Source organism: Phyllostomus discolor, chromosome 7 (genome assembly GCF_004126475.2).
Source record: "Phyllostomus discolor isolate MPI-MPIP mPhyDis1 chromosome 7, mPhyDis1.pri.v3, whole genome shotgun sequence".
NCBI classification, from domain to species: Eukaryota; Metazoa; Chordata; class Mammalia; order Chiroptera; family Phyllostomidae; genus Phyllostomus; species Phyllostomus discolor.
This window is the reverse complement of record NC_040909.2, coordinates 38,129,875-38,148,048: the sequence shown is the minus strand read 5'-3', so window position 1 is coordinate 38,148,048 and position 18,174 is coordinate 38,129,875. Positions and strand designations below refer to the sequence as shown.

Sequence of the window (18,174 nt, the reverse complement as noted above, 5' to 3'; positions counted from 1 at the left end):
CATCCCTACCAGCCAACTTGGCACATTGCAGGTGCTAATAAATATTTATTGAATTAGTTCATGAATAATGAAGTTGAAATGCTGCTGAAAAGAAAATACATTGGAGATAATCAGTGCAATGCTTTTTTTCAAGAAAAAAAACATGGATATTCTATGTTATCTTGTTCAGATAATATGGGTCCCTAACAAATGCCTGTCTCCTGTATCTCCAAGTGAAGTGAGGATGTTGAGCTGGCTGCTTCTTAGGGGGTCTGTCAGCTCTGAGAGTCTATGGAGCCTGTTGTAAGCAGCAGTAAATGCCCCCACAGCACAAGAGCCTTGCTCAAGGTGACCATATAATTGATCATCCAAACTAGGATACTTTTGAGACTGCAAGAGCATGCTATTAATTCCTCCAAGCTGACAGGTGTAAACAGAGACTAGCCCCCAGGAAACTGAGAGGTGTGGTTCTCCTGCTCCTAATTCATGAAGCCTTCCTGAGTAAGCCAATACAGCAAAGCACCCTATGTGCAATACAAGTGGCTTACTCCATCAGTGAGCCCTTGGTCACCTTAGTCTCATGGTATATGTCAACTGTTCTCTTCTAGATTATAAATTCCTCAGGAATCAGGGACTGTGTCCCCTTCCTCCTCTTTATTGTTCTCCACAATGGTGACTTGAGACCAGGCACACAGCAGGGTCCATTCAGACTGAGAAAGTGTAAAAACTGGGTTTTCAGTCTCTGTTGTTTTCTCATGCACCCAACAAATATTTCACAAGTACTTAATCTGAAGCAGTCCTTGTGTTGCGCCCTGAGGCAATAGTAAAATCCACAGGGAATTCCCAATTTGGTGGAGAATTTTGGCTTGTAAATGAAAGAATGCTAGAATGGAGGTGAATCCTGTCTGGGAGGCCTGTGGAGAGGGAGAGGTGGACTCTACCTGATTTGGATAAAGGGGTGACAAAGTTGACAGTTATTCTGGTCAGCAGTATCTCTTCATCTTCTGGTAAGAGCACCATGATTTTCCTTTAGGAAAACACTCCTGCCTCATCCTTTACCCAGGTGTTAGTTACCCCTGGGGCTGATCACACCCATGACTTCCAGGGTGGGCATGACACCTGAGCCTAGTCAGTGAGAGCAACACACATTCCTGGCCACAGGGAACATCTTGGGCATGGGCAGCCAATAGAGCCAATGAGGTTGATGTTGGCACTTCTACTGGAGTACTTAAGGATGAGAGGTCCCCATTCTCCTGGGGAGAACACAGCCAGTAGAATAATGAGCCCAGAAATGCTCATGCCTATCTTGTCACCATAAGGAGAGAAACTCCCTGACAATAAAGCCAAAAATCAAAAAGCAGAGCAAAGGTGGGGAAGATCTGATGCAATCAGTTGAAGGCCTGGATCCAGCCATGCCTGAAGCTGCCTATTGCCAGACTTCCATTTACTGAGCCAATATAGTCGCTTTTCATGCTTAAGCCAATGTGCATTGGACTTTGTTACAACTAAAAGACTCCCAACTGATAGTAGTTTCACAGAGAAGGCACTAAGATCAGGCAGTGAATGATGAATAGGAATCCATCAGGCAGAGAAAGACGGAGGGCCTTACAGGAAGTGGAGGAGTGTGTGTGGGGGAGTGGGGTGGGATAGGAGACACAAAAGCATTGAGAGGTGGAGTGGCAAGACAAGTTGCAATGCCCTGGGGTCAAACCTGGGTGCCTGGTTTGCTTTACCTTACCCTTTTATCATGCCCTATCCCATGGGGACAGTTGTTGGGTGATACAGTGAGTGTTACTGTCTCACTCAGGGAGGTGAAGGTGACCATGATGGAGTCCTGCCCCAGCACCGTCAGCTTCATTTGCTCATTCACCTGCAGATGAAGAAACCAATACTCAGTGGACTCCTGCTTCTGTTGTCCCTGCCCAGCCCAACCCTCCCTAACCCACCAACAAAGCAAAAAATCCCTCTTTTCTTGGAACCAAAGGAACTGTAAAATCTTTCTGGTTCTTATGTTGGAATTTAGCTTTCATGAAAAAGAGAACGATTCCAGTCTCTTTTTGGGAGATTAGCAAAAGTTAGTAACCAATGCCTTCTTACCCGTGCTCCTTCCCTTTCCAACCCAAGCTTGGGACCAACTGTGAAAGAGACACAGGAGTTGGGCCGGCAAGATGGCTTTGGTTCTGCTCATCTGCTCAGGAGATTTTGAGCCAGCCCAGGTACATATACCTCCAATATCCCCAATCTCTCACTTTAGGTAAGAATCCAATAGTCTAGAGACATATGGCCTTCGAACCCAATCGAAACTATCTAAAACACATTGATCTTTGACCCTCTCAGAAAGTTCTGTTTTCACCTAGAAGACACACATTCCATTGCGGAGTCATCTATAATTCCCTCCTCCTCTCACTTATCCCTTCAGCTCATGCCTGAATGACACTGAATTATTTTTACTGAAATGGCTCCTTTTACAAATATTGCTACGACCCTTAATCATGTCAGGCCTGGCTCATAACACTCACCTAGTCTTTCTATTGTTCTATCTGTTGATCGTTCCCTCTCCAGCTAACCTTCCACAGAAATGCTAAACTGAGCATGCCAGCCCTCAGCTTAAAAATTAACCAGCTGGTCTACTTCCAGTATAGCTGAGTCAGCTTCTAAGAGGCTTGGGGGAAAAAATACCCCACCGCAAGAAGAAATAAAACCACCCACAGCTACAAAGAGTTTAAAAAGAGCAGGCAGATTTTGAAGAGTCAAAATTAAAGGAAAGGACCAGCATGGGATTAGTTACTGTTTCACAGCTTCAGCCTGAAGACGGGCCACAGATGTGGCCCAGATTCCACCATGTTTCTAGTTCAAAGAATCAAAGGATAGAATCTGGAACATCAATAGTCACAGAAAAGTAAGGAAAGATTTCCAGAAGGGACAGAGCCAGAGAAAGAGAGCCTCAAATCCCTGAATTATGGATGAGCAAGGAAGACTCAAGACAGCTGACAGCTAGGAAAACAAAACAAAACAAAAACTGAACTGAGATTTTAAGTGCTTCTCACGGCAGGTGAGACAAAGTTTGTGGTATGAATCTAACCAAGCTCCTTGCCTGTTGAAACCAAAACATCAATACTTTTCAGAGAAATACATCAGAATTCAGAGACTCCACTATAAAATATTTACAATGTCAGCAATCTAAAATTACTCAATGTGTGAAGACCCAGTGAAGTGTGAGCCATTCTCAAGGCAACAGATCATCAATGAAGGCTATCCTTATCTGATGGGACCTTGATGTTATCAGACAAAGACTTTAAAGCAGTTAATTTAATTATATTCAATGAGGTGAAGGAAAATATAGTCATAATCAATGAAAAAATAGAATATATCAGAAATGGAAAATAGAGGAAAGAACTAAATGAAAATTCTAGAACTGAAAATATTATCTGAAATTTCTAAATTTCATAGGATTAGCATAACAGCAGAATGGAGATGACAGAATAAAGTCAGTGAACTTGGAGATAAATCCATGGTAATTTTCCAATCTGAAAAGTAAAGAGAGACTGGAATCCCATGCTTTTTACTGCACAGTGCACCAAGACAACAGTGACACAGGTATCCTGTGTCTTCTGACTGGAGCATTTAAGCCATTTACATTTAAAGTGATTATTGATATGGTCTAGAAGATGATGGCAAAATAGACAGGAGTGAAGTCCACTTCCCCCTGCACACAGGTGAAACACCTAGCCAATTTACTGAGGAACAGAGTGAACAGCCAACAGTACCCCAGCATATATTAAGATTGGAGACCAAAAATTGTAGAGGACATTGAAAAATCAGATGAACAGGTGGAAGCTGTGAACACCAGAATACTTGCTGGAAGAGGAAACCCACCAACAAAGGAACCACCAACAGATAACAACAGAAGAAGGTAAAGGAGGGAGTGGAAGCCACACTAACTCAACCAGGACCTATCTGGAAATACAACTAACTAGTGGGGAAATTACTCAGAACAAACAACTGAACAAGAGCAAGAGAGAATCCTCAAAACCTTGTACAAACAGGAGAACCCGCTTCAACACAACCTGCCCACACCTGCACAACCGAATATAAGAGGTGGTGGACAGAGTGACCCTCAGTTAACCAGCTGGTGGGAAGGAACCACCAAAGAAAGGCCCAACAACTATCAAAATCCAAAGACATAAACAGAACCAACATAAATGACAGCCCAAGACCAGCAAGTTCAGGAGATCAAGGAGGCTGCACCACTGAATCTCACAGGTATTCTACCATAGAAGTTCACACCATAAACCCAGAAAGTCAGAACAGATAAATTTAAGAAGCTGAGGCTAACAAGAAGAGTCTCACAAACAATGGGAAGACAAAGAAACACTCCCCAAATGAAAGGAAAGGAGGAAGCCCAGAAAGAATGCTAAATGAAATGGAGGCAAGTCAACTATCAGATATTGAGTTCAAAGCAATTGTTACAAGGAAGCTCAATGAGCTCACAGGGAATTACCAAAAACTACAGGGAAACTACAATGAACTCACTGCAAACCAGTATCAACATAAAGAGGAAATAGAAACTATCAACAAGGACCAAGAGGAAATGAAGAATACAATTTCTGAAGAACACAGTAGACAGAATCAAAAGCAGGCTGGATGAAGCAGAGGATTAGATCAGCGAGCTGGAGGACAAGGTAGAAAAAAACATCCAGAAAAAGCAAGAAAAGGAAAGAGGCTCAGAAAGAATGGAGAGGGGTTAAGGGAAATGCAGGACAACATGAAACGCAATAATATCCATATAATAGGGATACCAGAAAGAGAAGAAGAAGAACAAGGGATAGAAAACCTGTTTGAAAAAGTAATGATGGAAAACTTCCCTAATTTGATGAGAGAAAAAGGTCACACAAATACAGGAAACACAGAGAGTCCCAATCAAGAGGAACCCAAAGAGGCCCGCTTCAAGACACATCATAATTAAAATGGCAAAATTCCAGGATAAAGAGAGAATCTTAAAGGCAGCAAAGGAAAAACAGGAAGTAACATGCAAGGGAGCCCTGAAAAGACTAGCAGCTGACTTCTCAATGGAAATGCTCCAAGCCAGAAGGGAATGGCAAGAAATATCCCAAGTAATGAAAACCAGAGGACTGTAACCAAGACTACTTTATCCAGCAAGGCTCTCAATTAAAATGGAAGGCCAAATAAGGAGCTTCCCAGACAAAAGAAGCCTCAAAGAATATACCTCCTCCAAACCAGCTCTGCAGGAGATGCTAAAGTGCTTGCTTTAAGAACAGGAAGAAAAACAGTGAAAGAGAGAGGAACACAGGTATGAAAAAATGGCAATGAATAAGTACCTATCAATAATAACCTTAAACATAGATGGATTAAATGTTCCAATCAAAAGACACAGAACAGTCGAATGGATAAGAAAACATGACCCACACATATGCTGCCTACTGGAGACCCACTTCAGAACAAAAGGCCTACACAGACTGAAAGTGAAGGGCTGGAAAAAATATTCCAAGCAAATGGACAGGGGAAAAAAAAAGCTGGGGTAGCAATACTCATATCAGACAAAATAGATTTCAAAAAAAGAGCCATAAAAAGAGACCCAGAAGGTCACTTCATAATACTCAAAGGAAGAATCCATCCAGAAGGCATAAACATTGTAAATATATATGCACCCAACATAGGAGCACCCAAATACATAAAGAAAATCTTGGAGAACTTCAAGAAAAATATTGACAGCAACACAATTATAGTAGGGGATTTTATCACCCCACTGTAAAAAAATGGACAGATCTTCCAAACAAAATCTCAACAAAGATATTGTGGCATTCAACAATGCCCTAGATGAAGTGGACTTAACTGATATATATAGTCTTTCATCCCAAAAAAGCTAAATACACATTCTTTTCAAATGCACATGGAACATTTTTAAAGACAGACCACATGATAGGACACAGAACAAGTCTCAAAAAATTCAAGAAAACTGAAATCATATCAAGCATTTTCTTCAACCACAAGGGACTGAAACTAGAAACTAACCTCAAGGGAAAAACCCCAAGCCACTCAAAGTCATGGAGATTGAATAGCATGCTATTAAACAATGAATGGGTCAAGAATGAGATTAGGAAAGAAATCAAAAGTTTCTGGAAACAAATGAAAACGAACTCACAATAATCTAAAACTTATGTGACACAGCGAAGGCAGTCCTGAGAGGGAAGTTCATAGTACTACCTACCTAAAAAAGACAGAAACATTTCAAATAAACAACCTAACTCTATGTCTACAAGAACTTGAGGAGCAACAATTAAGACAACCCAGAGCAAGTGGAAGGAAGGAAATAACCAAGATCAGAGCAGAATTAAATGACACAGAGACTAAAAGCACAATCTGAAGGATAAATGAATCCAGGAGCTGGTTCTTTGAAAAGATAAACAAAATACACAAGCCTTTAAGCAGGTTCATCAAGAAAAAAGAAAGAGGACCCAAATAAACACAATCAGAAGTGAAAGAGGAAAGATTATAACTGGTATCACAGAAATATACAGGATTGTAAGAAATTACTATGAAGAACTATATGCCAAGAAATTTAAAGACCTACATGAAATGGACAAATTTTTAGAAAAATATAATCCTCCAAAACTCAATGAAGAAGAAGCGGAAAGTCTGAACAGACCAATAACACCTGATGAAGTTGAAACAGTAATCAAAAAGCTTCCAACACACAAAAGCCCTGGACCAGACAGTTTCACAGGAGAATTTGACAAAGCATTTAAGGGAGAGCTAACCCCCATCTTCCACAGATTATTTCAAAAAATTCAAGAAGATGGAAGATTCCCAAACTCTTTTAATGAAGCCAGCATCATCCTAATCCCAAAACCAGATAAAGACACAACAAAGAAAGAAAACTTCAGGCCAATATTGCTGATGAACATAGATGCTAAAATCCTCAACAAAATATTGGCAAACCACATCCAGCAATATGTTAAAAAGATCATACACCACGATGAAGTGGAATTCATCCCAGGGATGCAAGGATGTTATAATATTTGCAAATCAATAAACATAATACACCACATAAACAAAACGAAAGACAAAAATCATGTGATTATATCAGTAGATGTGGAAAAAGCATTTGATAAGGTACTGCACCCATTTATGATAAAAACATTCAGCAAAGTGGGAATAGAGGGAGCATTCCTCAACATAATAAAGGCCATATGTGAGAGACCTAGAGCTAATATCATGCTCAATGGACAAAAACTTAGAGCTTTTCCACTAAGTCAGAAACAAGACAAGGATGCCCGCTTTCACCACTCTTGTTCAACATAGTACTGGAAGTCCTAACCACAGCAATCAGACAAGAAAAGGAAATAAAAAGCATCCAAATTGGAAAGGAATAAACAAAACTGACATTGTTTGCAGATGACATGATAGTGTACATAGAAAATCCTATAGACTCCACCGAAAAACTACTTGACCTAGTAAGTGAATTTGGAGAAACAGCCAGATACAAAGTCAATACTGAGAAATCAAAGGCATTTTTGTACACCAACAATGAAATCTCAGAAACAGAAATTAGGGGAAAAAATCCCATTTGATATAGCAAAAAGAAAAATAAAATACCTAGGAATAAACCTAACCAGGGAGGTAAAATACCTGTACTTAGAAAGCTGTACAACAGTGAAGAAAAAAATTAAGGAAGACACAAACAAATGGAAGCACGTACCATGCTCATGGATTGGAAGAATTAACATCATCAAAATGGCCATACTACCCAAAGTGACTTATAGATTCAATGCAATCCCCATTAAAGTACCCATGACATATTTCACAGATATAGAACAAACATTTCAGAAATTTATGTGGAATCATAAACGACCCTGAATAGCTGCAGCAATTTTGAGAGAGAAGAACAAAGGAGGGGGGATCATGATATCTAAAATCAAACTGTATTATAAGGCCAGTGTAATAAAAACAGCCTGGTACTGGCATAAAAACAGGCACATAGACCAATAGAACAGAACAGAGAGCACAGAAATAAATCCAAGTCTCTATGGTCAATTAATATTTGACAAAGGGAGAGAAGCATAAACTGAGCAAAAATAGCCTCTTCAACAAATGGTGTTGGGAGATCTGGACAGCAACATGCAAAAAAATGAAACTCAATCATCAACTTATACCATAAGTATAAGTAAAGATAAATTTAAGGTGGATAAAAGACTTAAATATAAGTCATAACACCATAATAGTCCTAGAGGAAAATATTGGCAAGGAAATCTCAGACATTCCATGCAGCAACATCTTCACGGATATGTCCCCTAAAGCAAGGGACATAAAGAAAAGAATAAACAAATGAGACCTCATCAAATTAAAAAACTTCTGCATGGCTAAAAAAAATGGTATTAAAATGAAAAGAGAACCAACTATTTGGGATACCTCGGATAAGGGTTTGATCTCCAAGATATATGAAGAACTCCAGGAAGACAAAAAACCCAATTAAAAAATGGGCAAAGGACTTGAACAGACATTTCTCCAAGGAGGACATACAGAGGGGCCCAGAGACATATGAAAAGATGCTCAGCATCACTAGCTATCAGAGAGATACAAATTAAAACTACAATGAGATACTATCTCACACTGGTCAGAATGGCCAGCATAAACAAATCAACAAACACGTGTTGGAGAGGGTGCATAGAAAAGAGAACACTAGTGCACTGTTGCTGGAAATGCAGACTGGTGCAGCCACTGTTGGAAAACGGTATGGAATTTCCTCAGAAAACTAAAAATGGAACTGCCCTTTGACCCAGCAATTCCACTGCTGGGATTATACCCTAAGAGCCCTGAAATACCAATCCAAAAGAAGCTATGCACCCCAATGTTCATAGCAGCCCAATTTACAATAGCCAAGTGTTGGGAGCAACCTAAGTATCCATCAACAAGTGAGTGGATCAAAAAAAAAAACCAAAAAACTATGGTACATTTACACAAGGGAATTCAACACAGTAGAGAGAAAGGAACTTATACCCTTTGCAACAGCATGGGTGGAACTAGGGAGCATTATGCTAAAAATCAGCCAGGCAGTGAGGGACAAATACCATATGATCCTACCTTTACCTAGAACATAATCAACAAAAGAAAAAAGTAAACAAAATATAACTAGAGACATTGAAATTAAGAACAATCTAACAATAGCCAGAGGGGAGGAAGGGGACAGTGGGGAGAAGAGTTTTCAGGAACAACTATAAAGGACACATGGACAAAATCAAGGTGGGTGGGATCAGGGGAGGGAGGTGGGTTTGGCTGGGGTGGGGGAAGGGGTGGGGAGAAAATGCAGACAACTGTAATTGAACAACAATAAAGTAATTTTAAAAAAGTAAAGAGAAAAAATGTGAACAACAACAGAAAGTAACAAATCCTCAGGAGCCTTTGGGACAATATTAAAATGTCTAAAAATATATGAGATTGGAGTCTCAGAAGAAAAGTAGAGAGACTGGAGTACAATTTTTTTCTCTAATGGCAGACTTTCCAAATACAGTGAAAGACATGAATTTACAGATTCAAGAAACTCAGTAAATCCCAAACAGAATAAATATGAAGACAACAACACCTAAACATATTATATCCAAACTTAGAAAATCAAAGAAAAGATAAAATCTTGAAAGCCCCTAGAGAAAATAAACAATGATTTGAATAACTAGACTTCTGATCATAAATTATAGAGATCAAACACAGCAGAACAACATCTTTAAATGCTAAAAATAAAATACAAAATTGAAAACAGAATCAACCCAGAATCCTAGATCTAGCAAAGATATCCTTTAATAAAGACATTATTTTCACATGAAAGAAAACAGAATGTGTTGCCTGCAGATCTATACTTTAAGAGATGCTAAGGAAGCTCTTTGGGCTGAGAAGAACATATGCCAGAAGGAGACTTGTATTTTCAGGGAAGAAATAAGAACACTGGAACTGCTACACTGGGTGAAAATAAACTGGCCACTGCAGCCTCCAAGTGAGCGTACATGCACCTCAGCCTGACATCCAATGCCTCTCACCTTCATAACACAACATATACGGCTCCTGGCCCTGTTTCTTTCACAAGAGGCACTTGTGAACTTTTAACAATATCATACTGAGTCCCAACTTCAGCTTTTACAAATGGTACTCCCTCTACCCCAAACTCCCTCCTTTCCTTTTTTTCTCTATGTAAATCATATGCATAAAAATTCATGCTACAACTCGAGACATTTGGTTTTCCAAGTCACTCCTAATGGGCCAGGATCTATTGTGTATTTCTGTATGTAGTTCCAGGAACAGAACAATAAACTGAAATATGCTGCTAAAACATCTTAGTGATATCAAAGCACCTTCTCCTCTATTATTTCATTTAGTTCAAACATCAGCAGTTTGATGCAGGAGAGCAGGTCTGGTGACCCACCTTGTATAGGTGAGATAGCCAAGGCTCAGAGAAGGTGAATGGTTTTCACAAAGCTGCACAGAGCCCAGAGAAACTGGCATTAGTGCTTGGCTTCTCCAGTTCTCATCCTAGTTCTTTGTCCATTTGACCACACTGACACACAACATATGGTGCCTGACTATAATCAATTTATAATCTTTCATTATACACTTCTCACATATCTACATAAGGTAAATTTTAAGACAACACATTCCTAGATTGAAAATCTCGAACCTGGCCAGGTAGCAATGATACTCACAAAAACTTCAAAATCCAGAACTTATAACAGACCAACTGAATCAAAATCTCTCTGGAAATGTGCCTGGGAATATTCATTTTTAAAGTCCCATAGGTGATTCTGATATGCAACCAGAGCTGAGAACCTCTCCATTGAATGACTAATCAAATGACTAATCCAGACTGTGGGCAATGTGAACAGAGAGAAATGGGTGTGGGGTGGGGTGCCACAAAGAAGGGAAAGTCTGAGCATGGATTTGAAGAAGGGAAATTTTGGATTGCCAGAGAAAAGGGAGTGCATATCAGGCCAGTGTGAGGCAGGGGGCTGGTCAGAAGGCTGAGACATGTTCAAGAGAGGGGATGTTTCTGAGCAGAGGTTCACTGATCTAAAGGAATCCAGACATAAGGGTGAGAATGTAGTGGCTAATGTTGAGGATGAATAGGAAAGTCAGGAGACAGGAGATTAGGGATCAAATGCCTGAGCCCCATCATATACTGCTAGAGTGCTTCTGTCCATAATACTTTCCTTGTGGAAAGTATAAGTGGCTCTTACTCTCAGGCCACTTTGAGTGGATTCTATGTTCTGTGATCTTTCTTTGAATCCCAATCCTATGAGCTTGTACCTCTCTCACAGCCCTGATCCCTCTCTACCCTGTGTTCTTATTAACCCACACCCAGGCTTTTGAATTTCTCAAGGGGTCCATTCATTTCTATATCCCCTAGATCAGTTTTTCTCAACCAGGGGCAATTTTGACACCCAGGGAACATTTGGCAATGTCTGGTGGTATATTTTGATTATCACAGCTGGAGGAGAGTGTACTACACTAGCATCTAGTGAGATTCTGCTAAAATTATCCATTCCCAAATGTCACTAGTGCTAAGGATGAGGAACTCAGGCTTAAAGTGATAAGCATACTTAATTGCTTTATTAAGAAATTAAATTTAGTATTAGTAATTCAACATTGACTAATCAATAAATATTTGATTAATGGCTATTTGAACAACCCAATGAAAGAAAAAAAATAGGTTGGGTTTATTAGCCACCATTGACTCCCAGGTTTTTTTAATTTCACAGATAGCAAAGTTATAAAAACAAAAACTAGAGAAACCAACATAGAATTGTTAATTTTTCTTTTTGCCATGTATAGGCATTAAAAATAAAACTATCAACTATTATAATAGTTACTTCCTAAAATAATGGACATTTAAACTATCAAATGTAGTAGTATTAATAATAAAAATAATATAGAAAGGATATTACACTAAAAAGGTTAGTACACAGCCAACAGTTGCTGTAGGTTGGTGAAAAGTTCACTTTAGCCAGCCCTGGACCACTGCCCACCAACTTAGGGACCTCTGAATGAGACTACAAGATCCTGGAGAGCAGGGCTCTTATCTTACAGGTAGCCTCTGGTAGTCTGATGCCAAGCAGCCCAGGAAGGCTGCCAAGACCACCCTACCTGTGCTGCCAACCCCTACCTTATATTCCAGGGAGAGCAAAGTCTCTGTCTTAGAAGCCCAGCTCCACTTGTGAACTGTATAGCCCTTGTAGTCGCTGGTGGTCCCGCCTTCCTCATCCAAGATCAAGACATATGGGCAGCTAGGAGAGACACATAGGTGAGGAGCTGCCATCAGGCCCCTGAAGGATGCTCTTATCACTACAGGCTGTAGGCAGGCAGAGCTCTGAAACTCTCTCCCAGGTGGAAGAAGCATAGACTTCTGCAGTCAGCCTCACTTCCCCTGCCTAATATGGTCTGAGGCCCCATTATACCTGTTGATGTTAATGGTAGAATTTGTTGGGAAGGACAGGTCTGAGGGGGATGATAGTGACTCAGGCCAAACCCAAGAGGGATAGAAATGGAATATGTACCCTGTTGCCCAGGAACTTGAGTATACAATACTTTACGCATCAAAATGGGAACATCTTTAACACGGGTGTCAAACTCATTTTCACTGGGGGCCATATCAGCCTCACAGTTGCCTTCAAAGGGCTGAAATTATTTTAAGACTGTGTAAATGTAACTACTCCTTAACTATTAAGAAGTTAAAATTACATTCAGCCTTTGAAGGCAACTGTGAGGTTGATGTGGCCCCTGATGAAAATGAGTTTGACACCCCTGATCTATAACATGAAGGTAAGTCATTTCTTCCAAGAACAGCTCCTTATGGAAAGCCAGGCAAAATCAACTTTTGGCTGCCAAAGATGTGTGCCCACAAAAATGTGGTGCCTGTGGCCTCTCCTTCACTCTTACTTGGTATAAAACATTTCTTTCCACAAAAGCATTGTTCCATGAATCTAGCTGACAGTCAAGGTCTTAGTGCTATGGGGATACCAGCAGAGTAGGTCTCAGAGAATTGCCATTCTCATTGGCTATGACACAGTTACAGCAAGTGAGGGCTTTGAAGTACCTATGTTGCTGCAGGCACTGCTTCACTGCCTCCCTTAGCCTCTAGACATTGCCCGGTCACTCCTTTCCCCAGAGTCTCCTACTTGCCACCTCAGTGCCCCCTTTGTTACCCCCAGAGATACTACATTGGGCCATGATTTCCCCAACCCACTCACCAGGCCTTTTGGTTGTGGTGAACGCAGCCCTGGCCTTCAGCATTGAACAGGGCCAGGAAAGAGAAGTTTGATGTGTCATTAAAGAGGCAGGTGATGGTTCTCCCTCTGCAGCACGTGGGGATCTGACACAAGGCAATGTTTCCGGAGGGATAGCTGGCAGAAATGGTTAAGTAGAACTAACAAAAAACTCTCCAGGTTCTTCTATCAGGTGACCCATGGAAAGCAAGTCTACAAGTCTAAGTGTTAGCTTAATGATACATCACTCCCAGTTTTCAAAGACCCTCTCTGCACTTTGTATAAGAAATTACTAAATGACTGTGGAACTTACCATGCCTCTGGTGCTTTCCTGTATCTTCTTTCTATTCCTTAAAACTACCCAATGGTAAATATTATCATCTCCATCTCAGAGATGAGTAGAGTATCCCCACATCTGAGGGGTTTCCTAGGAGAGGGGACTGTCATTGTTAAAACCAGGGAAGTCTTGGGCAAACCAAGATGACCTGATCACTCTACAGCTGAGAAATCCAAGATGCAAAGAAACAGTCTGCCTCACATCACAGCACAAGGAAGTGGTAGAGCCAGTATCTCAACTCAGGACAGTGATATTTCTAATGCTGTTGGGCTGCCTCCTCTTTTGACCAATCTAGGAGAGCAGTCAGTGTGTACCTGCTCATTACTTACCAAGAGGCCCAAACAAGCACTGGTTCCAGCTAAAAGGGATATGGTATGGGCTGCCACTATCCTGTTCGTAGAAATTTCAGAAGTACGTCAGACAGAAAAATTTCAGGGAGTAGCACTAGGATCCTCTTGACCCTTTCCCACAAACTGTTAAAAAATTAACACAAATTATAAAAAGTAACCAAACATAAATTCTGAAGTTGAATTGTATAATAAATAAAATGAAAAAAATCACCATGAGTTTATCAGTAGAATGGTACAGTAGAAGAATCAGTGAACTTGAAGACAGAGTAATTAAAAGCCAGCCTGAGGCACTGAAAAAAAAAAGAATGAGGAAAAACAAAAAGAACACTGGGAGATCTGTAGATGATTATCAAGTCAACCAACATATGTATAACAAGAGCCCCAAAAGAAGAGGAGCAAAAGAAGGCAGAAAAATATTTGAATAAATAATGGATGAAAACTCCCCAAATTTTATAAAAGAGTGATGTCTTTCACAAAATTTGGGGGGTTTTCATCCATTATTTAATCAATAAGCTCAGCAAATTCCAAGTAAGATAAATTCAAAAAGAGCCACACTGAGACATTATTATCAAACTGCCAATAGGTAAAGAGGAAATCCTGCAAGAGGCAAGAGAAAAGAAACTTGTCATGTACAAGGGATCTTCAACAAGATTAATGGCCAATTTGTCATAAGTAACTATAGAGTCCAAAAGGCACTATGATGGATTATTTATAGAGCTGAAAGAAAAATAGCAGTGAACCAAGAATTCTATATTAAGCAAAACTATCCTTGAAAATTTAAGGGAAAATTAAGACTTTCCAGATAAAGGCTGAGAAAATTCATAATTACAAGAAATGTTAAAAGAAGTCCTTTGGGATGAGATGAAAGGCCACCTGACAGTAACTCACAGACATGCAAAGAAATAAAGAACACTAGTAAAGTAACTATATAAGTAAATATAAAAGCCAGCATTACAGTATTTTTGGTTATAATTTCTCTTTCTTTCCTATGTGATTTGAAGAAAACAAATGCATAAAGTAATAATTATAAACCTATGTTAATGACATACATCTATATAAAGACGTAATTTCTGATAACAACAACATAAAGGAGAAGGAATACGCTATATAAGAGCAGGGTTTTGCATACTATTAAGGCTAAGTTAGTATTAATTCAAACTAGTTTGTTGTCACTTGTAGTAATCAAGTACATTAGTTTCTTGGGGCTCCTGTAATTAAGCCACTTGAACAGCAGAAATTTATTATCTCATAGTTCTGGAGACTAGCAAGTTGCTGACAGGGTCATGCTTTTAGAGGCTCAGTAGAAGAATCCTTCCTTGCCTCTTCATAGTTTCTAGTGGTTGTCAGGAATCTTTGTCATTCCTTGGTTTACAAATGCATCATTATAATCTCTCTCTCAGTCATTACATGGCCTTAATTACTCTGAGTGTAACTCTGGTTTTTCTTCTTGCATTATGGCCTACAATAACCCAATATGGCTGCATTTTAACTTAATAATTACATCTGCAAATACCCTATTTCTTAACATGGTCACATTCTGAGGTTTCAAGTGAACATAATTTTTTGACAGACACTATTTAACCCATTATACCAGGATAATCACCAAGAAAATAACTTTGAAAATATGGAGAAAAGAAAATGAGAAGGGAATCAAAATGTCATCCTACAAAAAAAAAATCAAACCCAAAAGAAAGCAGTAATGGAGGAACTGAAGAACAAAAAAGATATAAAAAATGGCAGGATTAAGCTTTTTCATATCAGCAATTACTTTAAATATAAAAGGATTAAATTCTCCAAACAAAGGCAGAGATTGTGAAAGTGGATTTAAAAAGCATAATATGTGTGTATGTTGTCTATAAAACACTCATTTTAGAGCTAAAGACAAACTAAGTTAAAAGTAAAATTATGAAAAGGGATATTCCATGCAAAATGTAATCAAAAGAGAACAAAGTTGGCTTTATTGATATCAGATAAAACAAACTTTAAGTAAAAATTCTTTCACAAGAGACAAACAGGGACACTATGTATTCAGAAAAAATGCTTGATGCCTCAAGAATATATAACAGTTATAGACATATACACACCTACCAACAGAGCCTTAAGTTATATAAAGCAAAATGTACAGAATTAAAAAATAAATACTATAATAAGAGTTGAAGATTTCACTACCTCACTTTCAATAATAGATAGAACAATTAGACAGAAAATCAAAAAGAAATACAGGACTTGAACACTATTATAAACCAACTAAACCTCATTGGCATATACAGGGTATCCTATCCAACAACAGCAAAATACATATTCTTCTCAAGTCCACATGGATCATTCTCTGGTACAGACAATATCCTAGACCACAAAGCAACTCTCGATAAATTTTAAAAGATTATAACCATAAAAAGTATATTTCAACACAGTGAAACTAGAAGTCACTGGCAGAAGGAAATTGGGAAAATGCAAAAATAGATGGAAATTAAATAATACACTCAACCAATGGATAAAGAACAAATCACAAAGAATTTTAAAAAAGTAAGATAAATGAAAATAAAAACACAGCATACCAAAACTTATGGGTTAAAGTAAAATCAGTGCTCAGAAAGAAATTTATAGCCATAAATACTGGCATTAAAGGAGAAGAAAGGTATCAAATTAATAACCCAAACTTCCACCTTAATGAACTATAAAAAGAAAGAGCAAATTAAAACTAAAGTTAGCAGAAGGAAGGAAATAAAGATTAGAGCAAAGAAAAACAAAATAGTGAATAGTAAAACAATAGAGAGAACCAACAAAACACAAAACAGTTCTTTGAAACAATTAACAAAATTCACCAATCGCCAGCTAGACTAAGAGAGAAAAAAGGAAAACTCGAGTTTCTAAAAGTATAGATGAAAGTGAAGACATTACTAATGACTTCACAGAAATGAAAACAGATCATAAGAGAATTATGTGAACAATTGTTCATCCACAAGTTAGATAACTTAGATGACAAGGACCTGCTCCTAGAAAGATACAAAGCACAGTAACAGGACACAGGATCAACACACAAAAATCAGTAGTCCTTAATAAATGCAGGATATCTTTCCACTCATTCAGTCTTCTTTAATTTATTTCAAGAATATTTTGTAGTTTCCTGTGCACAAGTCTTACACCTTTTTGGTTAAATATATTCCAAAGTATTCTTTCCTTTTTAATGCTATTGTAAATGATATCACTTCCTTCTGTTCATTACTTTTTTTATTGTTGTTGTACTTACAGCATTTCAGATCATTTATTGCTAGTATTTATGAATTAAAAGAATCAATATTGTTAATGGCAATATTCCCCATAGTGATCAAAAGAATCAATGCAATCTCTATCAAAATTTCATCAATCTTCTTCACAGAAATAGAAAACTTGATCCTAAAGTTCATATAGAATTGCAAGGGATCCCAAATAACCAAAATAATCTTGGAAAAAAGAACAAAGTTGAAGGACTCATATTTCTTGATTTTAACACTGACTACAAAGCTACAAGAATCAAAACTGTGTGGTACTTGCATAATACTATACACATAGACCAATGAAATAGAATTGAGAGTCAAAAAATAAACTAATACATCTATGGTCAATTGATTTTTAACAAGGGTTCCAAGACCATTCAAATGGGAAAATCATAGTCTTTTCAACAAATAGTTCTGGGACAATTAGATATCACATGCAAAAGAATGAAGTTGGACCCTTATCTCACACCATGCAAAAAATGCAAAAATGCAAAAATCAACTATAAAGGTATCAAAAGCCTATATGTAAGAGTTGTAACTATAAAACTTTTAGAAGAAAACATAGGAATAAATAGTATTCATACATATAAAAACCATAGTACAAGACACACAAAAAATAGAAAAATTAGCTTCATCAAAATTAAAAACTTTGCATACCAAAGGATGCTATCAAGAGTGTGGAAAGACACACCACTGTATAGGAAAAGTATTTGCAAATCATATATCTGATAAAAGTCTCGTATCCACAATATATAAATAACTCTTACAAGAAAAAAATAGTCAACAAATGGCAAAGGACTTGAATATATATTTCTACAAAAAAGATATACAAAGAAGGCACAGAAAGATGCTCAAAATCATTAGCTGTTAGGCAAATGCAAGTTAAAACCATAATGGGATATCAGTTCACACCCACTAGAATGGCTGGAATTAAAAAACTGAAAAATATCAAGTATAGTCAAGAATGTGAAGAAATTGGAATCTCA

The 18,174-nt window shown here is 38.3% G+C and overlaps 1 protein-coding gene across 1 annotated transcript in view; it reads right to left on the bottom strand.

Moving 5' to 3' along the window:
- Positions 1–18,174, bottom strand: part of C7H3orf20 (chromosome 7 C3orf20 homolog) — a 72,904-nt gene that overhangs the window by 36,791 nt on the left and 17,939 nt on the right. Inside the window, exons 7-9 of the mRNA XM_028518430.2 lie at positions 13,230–13,382; positions 12,146–12,266; positions 1,718–1,849 (exon numbers count right to left, since the gene is read on the bottom strand). Of these exons, the coding sequence (XP_028374231.1) occupies positions 1,718–1,849; positions 12,146–12,266; positions 13,230–13,382 (406 nt within the window). The remainder of the gene's footprint in view (positions 1–1,717; positions 1,850–12,145; positions 12,267–13,229; positions 13,383–18,174) is intronic.